This window comes from Crocodylus porosus, unplaced genomic scaffold, assembly GCF_001723895.1.
Source record: "Crocodylus porosus isolate Cpor-Errol unplaced genomic scaffold, CroPor_comp1, whole genome shotgun sequence".
Lineage (NCBI taxonomy): Eukaryota > Metazoa > Chordata > Crocodylia > Crocodylidae > Crocodylus > Crocodylus porosus.
In genome coordinates, this window is record NW_017728947.1 from 10628731 (window position 1) to 10640034 (window position 11304).

The following is an 11304-nucleotide window of genomic DNA, read 5'->3' on the forward strand; positions in this document are numbered from 1 at the left end:
ATGAGTTGTAAGAGTTCCTGCTTCTGTACACGTGCTCAGGAGAGAGGGGATAAAAGCCTGCTGAGAAGTGTTCCCCGCGGGCAGAGGGTTTGATCTTTTGTCTCTCTCTCTGACCCTATTTGCAAATATATACCTTTTGTATCACCAACAATGTATGCCTGAAGGATCATTAATATTCATGAGCCTCCAAAGAAACGAACCGAGATTTTTACATCACCCTTGCGTTAGAGATCTGTACCACCTGGCAAAATAGTTCCTCTTGTAACAGTCAAAACAGAGCTTTCCAAATACAGCACAACGTTTGGATCCATGTTGTCTTCCACATTTGGTGCATGTTGGCGCTTTTGCTCTCCTACCTTTGGCTTATTCCTTGCTAATGAAAATCTATTCTGTGTGGTGCTTTCTTCTGGCCAGATGCTTTCTGGCCTACTGCCTGAACAACCCAATTTGGTACATTCAGTTCTTCGGCCTGGGCCTTCATAGTTTCTCCTGCTTTGCACATTTGGATAGACTTTTCTACAGGCAAGTTTCCCTCACACAATAGTATTTCTCAGAAAGTGGTGTTTGCAATGCCACAAGTAATCAGAGATTCCTTCAAGTTTCCAAAAACACAGTTCTTAGTCTCTTTAACTCAGTAACATACTGATCTATACTTTCTCCTGCTGTTTGTTTGTTTGCATATAAAAATGTGTCTTTCGAGGATCTTATTCTTTTTTGTATGTCCTCAGATTTGGACAGTATTACACTTAACTGCATACTTTGGCCTTCTTTGAAGGTAAAGGGATTATAAGCAGCTAGGGCTTCCTCCCCCACAATGCGCAAAAAGATCAAGAATTTGATTTTGTCATTTTTCTCTTCTGCCCTGGTAGCTATTAAGTACTCCATCAACCGTTGTCTGAATCTCCTCCAGTTTTCTGCTATGTGGCTTGACAGCTGAAGGGCAAGTGAAGGTTGCAAAACTCCCATGACTGATTGTCCTTATACTTAACTGTGCAGGCAGATCACTTACAGAGGCCTGTGTCCTTCCATGTGGCTACATTGCTCCACTTACTCTCAAGTTCCAACTTCTTCAGTTTGGATCTCAGTTTTTTCATGTTCATTTTTGTTCACCACTTACACCATGTAGCAGTCACAGGGTTCAATAAACACAAATACATATGAGTGAGAAGAGGTGAACAACAGGTTTTATTTTGGATCAGTGAGCAACCCCTACAAATCCTATGTCAGTCTCTGACCAAAAACTATTTAACTGAGTGACCACCTCCCAATTACCTCCCAAATTGGAAGGGACCGCTTCCCAATCTAGGGATCTTCCTCTAAATTAGAGAACATCTTTAAATTATCACTTTTATCACTATACCTGTTATTCTTGGGGGCAGTAGCAGAGGTTTAGCTAGAATCTTCTGTGCCCTGGGCAGGAGAGTGGTTTGTGTGCATGTGCAGGTATGTATGTGCATATGCCTGTGCTGAGTACCAGAGAGCAAACTGAGGGGTGCCAAGCTGGCAATCAAACTATGAGTTAACCCTCGATGGAATCTGGCACAGACATCTAATAAAGTGCTCAAATAGAAAGTGTGTTAGGTTAGTACACATCCATTGGGGGTTAACTTAGAGTGCAAGTCACCATTTTTAACTCTAAGAGCCATGAACTCTGTTCAGTTATGGCTTTAGAGAGCTTTTTGCCTGCTTAATGCATGATATATGTAATGTCTGTACTTATCCCTTGTGTTAGGGATCTGCATCACCTATCAAAATAGTATGGGTGTGCGAAACAGGCTGTATTTGATACAGATTTGGCCTGAATCGGGGGCAGTGGCTCAATTTGCTGATTTAGATCACTGTCCCTGATTTGATTTGACTGAATCTGAATCTGAAGATTTGATGCTGATTCAGAGAATCAATGATTTGGCCATAGACACAGCTTTAAATGTTTTTCCTTCTACCTCAAGGACCAGGTGTGACTCATGAATGCTGTGATGCTGGGGTGGATGGAGCATCCCACAGGAGCACAGGGGGACCCCCTGTGTGCTCAGTGGCAAACCCGGAAGTGCACCAGAAGTACTTCCAGTCCACTCCTCGGTTCACAGGGGACTGCACCAGGCCCCCCCCCGCCACACCCCCTGGCTCACTGATCGGCAATGGTGGGACCCTGGGTACCCTCCCAGACCCAGGAAGCACCAGTCACTGAGGCAGGGGAGCGTGGGAGGCCCCCTGTGCACTCCCCAGCAGACTTGGAAGTGGACTGGAAGTGCTTTTGGTCTCCTTCTGGATCTACTGCTAAGTGTGCTGGGGGACCCCCCTCTCCCTTCTGCACTCCTGAGGGACACTATATCTGCCCCAGCATTACAGTGTTGATGAGCTGCCTGGTACCTTGAGCTATGTAGAGAAAAACACTTAAAGCGGTGTCTATGTCTGAATCTCTGAATCTTGCTGAATCTCTCTGAATTGATTCAGAGGGTTCCAATTCGATTAAAGGGTCTCCCGATTCGATTTGGATTCAGAGATTTGGCCATCAAATCAGGCTGACTCGCCACCAGATCAAATCAGGGGCTGAAGCTTTACACAGCCCTACAAAATAGTTCCTCTTGTAACAGTCAAAACTGAGCTTTCCACTGCATGGGCTTCCCAGGGACTGCTATTTGGGCAGTCCCCCTAAATTGGCAACTGGAGCTAGTGCCCTGCTTGCTCCCCTTCCCCCCCCCCCCGTTATATTACTGGCCTGTAAGGTTAGACAAATTGCTAACCAGGAGTTTTAAGGAAGTATATTTTGGACTTAAGTGCCCACAGTGGCAGCACCTAGCCATCTATATCCTCCTGTGGCTTGAGCCTGTTGTGTCTGAGTGCAGTCCATCTTAGATTAAAACATCAAAAGTTCAGACCTTGCAAGTTGCTGAACAATCTCAGTTCTCCAGTTGCAACTGGTGGGAGCTAAGTCCGCACACAGCAGCTTACAAGATAAGGATCTGAACCTCTGAGTACACCAGCACCTTTTGTCCAAGCCTTAAGCTTTCCTTTTGTTTGGCGCACATGCTAGGGTTCCACTCCAGTTCTAAACTGAAGGTAATCGTATCCCACTCTTGTGTTTCCTTGCAGACAGCAGCCTCAGATTCCAATCACCACAGGAACAGGTGTTGTCTATCCTGGTGCTATTACCATGGCAACTACCACACCATCACCTCAGATGACATCTGATTGCTCTAGCACTTCTGCCAGCCCTGAGCCCAGCATCCCTGTCATTCAGAGCACTTATGGTATGAAGACGGACAGCGGAAGCCTTGCTGGAAACGAAATGATAAATGGAGAGGATGAAATAGAAATGTACGAGGACTATGAGGATGATCCCAAATCAGACTATAGCAGTGAAAATGAAGCCCCTGAGGCAGTCAGTGCCAACTGAGGAGTGTTCGCAGAATTAAAGTACTCTGACTCATTTGGGTTTTTTTTTTTGTTTTTTGTTTTTTGAACAAAAAGTTCTTACAGAGCCTGCATGCATGTGTGGCTCCTACAGTTACATCAGCAGAATGGTCTTAAATGTTTCTTAACGTGTGAGACAGATTGTTCCCTAATTTTTCATGAACTTTTTTTTAATTTAGGTGAAGACATATATTAAATATCAGGCATCAGGACTTGAAAACTTATATGATTCAATAGCTGTCTTACAAGTCTTACCTTTTGTCTTTTTTTCCTTTTGGATGCTGATAAAGGTTTAAGTTACTGTTTTAGATGGGGGTTCTACATTCTCACTCAGGTATGCTGTGCCAGCCTACAGGTTGTGAATGTGTTTTTATTCTGGATTATTTTAGAAAACAAAAACCGCCGATTTCATATTGTGAAACAGAACAAGTCTGCAAGTGTGCGCATCTGTGCATCATAGCTCATCTTTTAAACAAGAAAAAAGGTCTCTGAATTCCATTTTTTCCATATGTATAGCTAACTTCTGATGTGCCAAACTTTTCATAACTTTTGAATCTTAACATTTTAAAACAAAGTCTTAAGGGAGACACTGTAAAGTCTTAGACAATCCTTTGGCATCTTAAAAAATATAGTGAAAACAGAATTTTTTTTCCAGAAAATGGTAAAGTACTCAGGAATCTGGAGACAGGATATTCTTAAGTAGTGAACATGGTTGCCACAGTGCATGTGCCCAATTGCTTTTGCTTCTTGATTGTGCCATTAGTGTGACATATTAAGTAAGCACAAAAGAGCGATCACCAGCTATGGACAGGCCTGTCTTAGTAGTGTGAGGCCACCTCTGACTACATTCTCTGTCCCTTTGCTTTTAACCCTTGCATTCAGTCTTAATACATTTTCTCTTAATTAATTTATTCATTCCAGAATGTCAAGGGTCCAAATACTTAATATTTATTTTTAAAAGTACTGTTGGTGGCATTACACTTCCAATTCCTTATCAAAATTTTAAAAAGCCCTTTCCCATTTTTCCCCCCAAATATGCAGGTGCCATAAAATAAGAATGCACCTGTTCCCAAAATGAAAATAGAATATGTGAATGGGAAATCTGATTGTTTCCGTAACACTGCACATATAAACAACATCTGGAAATGCTGTACTGTATGTAATACAAAAAATAATGCTTTTAATATGTACGTATAGTACAAGAATTCCTATATATCTATGTTTATACTTAGGTAACACTGTACTACTCTACAGTATACAGATATGAACAGCCAGTGGAGACTAATACCCTTCCTCTTCAGTAGCTGCAGGGATGAATTTGCACTGTACAATCCTGCAGTAAATCAAGGTTCCAGTCACTGTCATCCCCATTGTCACCTGAAGGAACTTTTTGCTGTCTTTCATGTGTTTATTCAGCAATTTATATGTGACATTCTTGGATGGGGTAAGAGTGAGAGGGAGAGAGAAGTCACAAAAGTCTAAATGGGAAACCAAGGTAAATGGAGCATCATAGTATAGTCATCAGACATTAGTCACATGAGAATGGGACCCAGAGCTCCTGATTTCCTTTCTAGGCTCACTCATGCTCTGATGGTATGACTGTGAGCAAATCATTTAAGTCCCAGTCGTATAAATCCTTAATGTTTGTACCAAAATGTAAGTTTGCTCCTAATGTATATGCTTGCAGGTTTTCAGGGCTTCCATGTTTTCAACCATAAAGTAAGGATAATGATAATTCTTAATCTCACAGTAGTATTGTTGGACTTGACTAATGTATGTCAAGTGCTTTGGGATCTTTGGCTGAAAGAAATGACAAGTTAATTTTAAATTATTGTTATAAACATAGTAATTAGAAAGACAACTTCTGCTTAACATATATGGGAGATTGTTCTGAGGTTTAAAAGTTATTGAATGTCACAGCCAGAAAAAAAGAAAACAAAGTCTCTGACTTCTTCACTCCCCTACTATTATTATTATTTACAAAAAAAATCACTGTAGTATGGACCTGATCTTGTACATGTGCTAAGGATTTTCAGCTCCTGGGGACTTTATTGTGCACCTTGACAAAGAACTCAGTAACCTGCAAGGTCAGACAGGAGCAGATAAACGTGTATGGGCCTGCCCCAGTCTCTACCAAAGTCAAAAGGATCTTCCCATTGAGTTTCAGATCCCATATGACAAAATGGGTGCAGTATTACTGCAGGTTATATTCATACCATCACACAATCTTGCAGAAATTCCTGTCAGACCAAATGGTGATGTGGTATGTTGTGATTTGTTATTTCCCCATCGCAGCTGCAGAAATACCTGTCTGAGCAGAGATAGCCAGTGTCACCACTTTAGGAATTGCATTTAAATGTGCAGAAGAAAAAAAAAGAAAAAAAAGAAGAAAAAAAAAGGAAAAAAGGAAAAAGGAAAAAAAAAAGATTGTTCAGTTTACAGGACAATTCATAAAGATAATAGAAACACAATGGTCAAATTTCTCTGACCATTTGGTGATTTGGAACAAAATACTATATTTTTACTATTTATTTAAGCGTATTCTGAGTCCATGTTGAATAAGCAATAAACTGGTCTAGCCAAGACTTTAAAGGCATATGTTTTGTCATTAGCTGGTGAGCGCCCTCTTTAAGCTGGCTAAGGTACTGATAGAAAGTGTTTTTGGTCTTAATATTGCTTGGGGATTTTGAACTGTTTTTAACACATCTAGCTTGGATTTGGGGGGAGGGTACCATTATTTCCTAAAAAGATTACTATTTATTAATGTCTTACAGAATTCTCCAGTTATAAATATCTCTCCCTCCCCCTGTGTCATTTCTTTTCTCTTTTTTTCCCTTCTGGTTTTGTTGCATAGGTAGAATGCTGTATTGCTAGCATTGTATTTTATGTAATTATTTTTGCACAAAGGCAAACATTTAGATTAGTAGATTAATTTTTTTAATTTTATGACCATGCCAAAATAATATTCTGCAGGCTGGTGGAGAACAAAGGACTGTTCTTTAGGACTGAAACTTGATTTTGCTTGTAGTACAAAAAAACACACACTCACAGATGTTGTTTCATAAGTGTTATAAGCACTGGATATAAATGGTATTTTTTATCACTTCTGACTAATGTGAAACTGTTGTACGAAAACTACATGAACAAAAGTCATCTGTTTCGACTCGTGTGGGCCTGCCTCACAGTTGCCGGATTTGAGTCATTTTTATGTCTTGTTATTTCATTTATTTATGCAAAATACATGTATGTATGAACACTTTGTTTTAGCTCCAGTCCTGCCTCAGTGCTGATGATCTGTAACTTAAGGCCACATTCTTAAAAGTGATTGGCTATTCAGGAATCACCAGATTGTAAAAACTGCATTTATTGGTTGGGAGAGTGGGAGGGGAGTATTTGACTCTAAATTGTGAATATAATCATGTTGTATTTATTAGTCGGCATTGACTCTAAAATGTCAGTGGAAATCATGGAAGGACAATCATAACAAAAAACATCATTTTTACTATATTAATCGGAGCTCAAAACAAAGTTTGTGATGAATTTACCATCTCATTTTAGATTTTTTTTAAATTGTGTAAATATAACATAGGAAATAGAATTTTATTTTTTGTTCATGGATACTTAGTGAAGTATAAGTTATGTATTTACTTTTGTTCTATATCAGTGTATGTTGGTCCATATTAAATGCTGACAAATCGCTGTACCTCATGTAGATGCTGAATTTACACCCGCAGCATGAGAGCAGTATTGTGGACCTGTAGCTGGGACAGCAAGATGCCTCACTTGTGCTTCCACTGACTTTGGATAATCCCATATTCCACAAACACAGAATACTTTTTTTTCTTTTTCCTTATGAAGGAACATACAAATTTTCCAACACAGCTGGTAGGAAATGCAATTTGTTTTGCTAATCCGAGCAAACTGACAAAATAGCTATATTTGTATAGGAGCTAAACTAACACAAATGGCATATTGGAGGCTAAAAAAAATGTGCTTGGGAGGATTCTCATCATTAAGAGAGTCCTTGCCATGCTAATTAGATATAATAATGCTAAATTGGTTTATTTCTGTGTTCATTATGTAATAGAGTTGTCAAATCAGGAGTTGATAACAGAAAACTCTTCACCCGATATGTAAAGAGGGCTTGTGGGATTGTTTTTAGCATTGTGTTTGGGTCCCCCAGAATAATTCTGATAAAAAAAAATTGTATTAATTCCATTCAGGTAATGAGCAACTATAGTAAAAACTATTTTCATTGTGAACAGATGCAGTTATACAGTATATTTCCCTATTTAATTAGCAGATGCAATATATTTTCTTTCTGGAAAGTTATAAAAGAGTTATTTTCAAGAGAACAACACTCCTGAAGCAGTCTGTTACCAGCTAAAATTAAATAGTTCACTTCACTTGGTCTTTGGCCAAATAGAAAACAAAGTCTTAATGGAAACTAATCCCTGGTTTCCAGGGTGCAGCTTTACATGGAAGAATGACTGTCATGAGAGTGTCCAATTCTGACCCACTTAAGCATTCATGTATTACCAGCATTCACATATTACCATTTAGTTGGTGGAGCCAGATGCTGAAAATGCACAGGGTTAGATATGACCAAGAACAGGTGTGCTGAGGTTAATCAAGAGGTGGAGGAAGGCAAAGGAGAGAGTTGTTATGGGGTGGGAAATGCAAAACAATATGGGGACATTATTATTTAGTGGGCGTTACAGTAAATGCTACAATCTATGAAGAGTACAGAAGTCAGATGAAAACAATTTTGGATTTGTGTGTAAACACAAACATCCCCTAGGCACCGTCCCCTAAGGGATATCTCTTTGTCTTGTTAAATATGTTAAATTTCTCAATCCTTCATAAGAAATCATTTATTAGCAAAAATAAATAATTTATGCCCTCTCCCATGAAACACTTAAGAACCTGCTCAATGTTAAGCATATGAGGTGTTCCATTGGATTCAGCACAACCAGGAATGTGTGTTGAAACAAGCAGATGCTTAAATCTTTGACTGACCATGGTCACAGTGCTAATAACTGCACTCAAGAACACACCAGTACAATGGACAATGCAGTTCTTCATATTTTTAATGGGAAGTTGACAAATGGTCTCAGACCCTAGGTATTTGCATGCTTGTTTAAGGCTCAAGTTGGCACTAAAGCATGTTCTTTTAAAAGAATAATACTATGTGACCTCATTTAATCTTTTACAAAACACTTGCTCTTTTTCCTTATAAAATAACTTCTCCCCAAAAGTTTTTATAGAAACCCATTAATAGCTGTGCTTTTTCTCAGCTCATACTACATTTTTAATATACTGCCAGGGTCTTACTACAGAATGAAAAGCATTAATGTAGATACATAGGCAAGTATATTTCATTTTGACTCCACTACCCTTCTTTGAAGTACCAGATACATTTGAAAAAAGTGACAAAGAAGTATTCTGAGAGTTCACACATTGGGTGCAATGGGGTGGGATGGGTTGGGTAAAGGAAAACTTTTCAAATTGATATCTATGGCAATATGAAAGCTCAAAAAGCAACTTTGTAACATGGCTTGCTTTAATTTCTGCTTTCCTAAAAACAAAACAAAACAAAAAAACACAAGTGAGGTCCTTGGTGCTCTTGGAGTATGGGGAATGTGCAAATATTTAACTGTTTGTATGCTGCACATTGCAGACCTGCTAGTGTGCATTCTCCGTTTGTCTTCCTTTGTCATTTGTGTTTTGCTTTCTCGAAAGCACCGTTTTTTTTTCCTTGTATCCTCCTTCAGCTTGTAGCAAATTAGGATGCTTAGCATTTATGTTCATTCATTATTGTATTTGCCATGTAAAAATTTTTTTATTACATTAAGACAAGCTTATAAGCTGTTACTACATAACTTATCTTACTGTAACTCTTATTTCCTGACATTGTAATTTGTTTGTGATGTATATTGTGAGATTGTACTCTATGTTAATTTAATCAGCACAATTCACTGACATGCTGGACTGACATGCTAGCTGCTGTTTCAAATTGTAAAGTTTGTGTAGAGCTGTTGGGACAACTGAGATTCTCTTGTCAAGGTACTATGCTTTGGTTCCTATAGCAACACTGTGGGTGAGGCTCTTAAAGTGGTAGGGCTGCTGTTTAGACACCCACTAGCAAATTTAACTGGCAGGTTTTCTTTGTAGAAATTCTATATACAATGCAGGTACCTACCTGGGCCCATGGCTGGTAATTATTTGGGCGTTTAGAGGAAAAACTAGTGTCTATTGCTGCTTTGAATATGTTTTAAAGTCTGAAAATGTAAATAGTTTATCAAAAAAAAAATCTTGTACAGTCCAGTGTAAAGTTTTTAAATGAACTTAAAGGTTGCCATCACATCTTTCTCACACTCTCCTCTTGATACAGTAAAAAAGAAAAAAAAAGTTTGCTAAGGATATTGATTAAAAAAAATCTGTTCTCAATTTAAAAAAAATAAGAGAATCATTATTCTTAGCTTTGCTTCATTGCATAAAGAGACTTCTTGGATTTTGTTGTGCAGTATTGACGTGAGGTAAACTAAATATTAAATAATCTTTCAGTGGTACTTTTAAGAGTCTTCTCCTCCTCTGCCTCAGTAATTAATGGAAAAGACAAAATTGAAAGACACTGTCCTTATTCAGTATATTCTGGTGTATGTTGGCACCTTACCTACATGTTTGGGGTGGGGTGGGGGGGATTTTGTTTCTTTTTTATTATTTAGATTTTTTTTTTTTTTGCACAAGGTGCTTTCCTGATATGTTAAACATGTCATCTTTGGGTGATACCGGATATGCCATGATAGGGGTTCGGACCCCTCAGGGGAGTGTCTATAAGACTGCCTATTTATGCTCATTTACCTCAAGACTGTCCTCTCTACCCTTAATCTATTCACCATCACTCCATCTTTTGTACTGCTGTTGACACTTACAAATTAAAGATAAATTTTGTTTTATGATGTGTGTGGCTATTTCTCTGCCTCTCCTATTATTTCTTTTAGACTTTATCTGTCTGAGTTAATATCAGAAGGAATTGCAGTACAGGAAGAGACTACTTGGCCCAATCAGTCTGCCCCCTTGAAGTTTATCAGCATCACTTTCATGCTCTTCACTGTTTTCTCAATCCTTGTGTATGCTACAAGGCATTTATCTGGCTCCTAAATTCACTGATGCTATCTGCCATGATAGACTTCCTTGATAATTTCCTCAGTGTGCATTATGGTCTGTAAAAGCAGAAAATGCTTGTGGAAGCATTGTAATCCAAGATGGGTTTTTATCAAGTGGAAATGAGACAAAACATATACCTGCTTTGAGACAAAACCTGTCCCCACTACTTCTCTTTTTCCCCCTTGAGAAATACTTAAACAAACTATCCAAACTTGACAACATGAAAAACTATAAGGCCATATTGCCTTATGTGTGAACCGTTCTCCTTTCTATATTATGATCAGCTTTTGAATGAGTAATTTCTTAGTCATAGTTTTCAAAGGAAAAGAGTAAATTACACCGATGTGCACTGTAAAAAATATAATGTAATAGAGAATTCTGGATGTGCACTACCTCAGGTTTCAGGCCAGTTTTAGTTACTGAACAAGCCAAATACCCTCAAATGTCCAAGAAGGAAGGCATCCTTATATCCCTGGAGACAACATAATACACATGCCTATTAAAAAAGGCACAAGTAATGAAAGCGACATGATGAAATATTTTAGAGTTCTGTATATCTGCCCATGAATTCTGACAAAAAATTAGTGACTTGCATGGTGTCAGGATTTTGTCATTGACTCATAACAAAAGATTTATCCTTCTGCAACCTTCATGTCAAAGAAGAAAAGGCTGCACAACTTCACTTCTACTTCAAATGCACAGCAATCTGTATGATGTGGA

The 11304-nt window shown here is 38.5% G+C and overlaps 1 protein-coding gene across 7 annotated transcripts in view; it reads left to right on the forward strand.

Annotated features, from left to right (window-relative positions):
- The window catches only part of SOX6 (SRY-box 6), a 528512-nt gene extending 518139 nt beyond the window's left edge, over positions 1 to 10373 (forward strand). For all 7 annotated transcript variants that reach the window (XM_019551786.1, XM_019551785.1, XM_019551787.1 and 4 more), the window contains one exon: positions 3094 to 10373. In XM_019551786.1, the coding sequence (XP_019407331.1) occupies positions 3094 to 3397 (304 nt within the window). In that variant the 3' untranslated portion in view covers positions 3398 to 10373. The remainder of the gene's footprint in view (positions 1 to 3093) is intronic.
- The last annotated feature ends 931 nt before the right edge of the window (positions 10374 to 11304 follow it).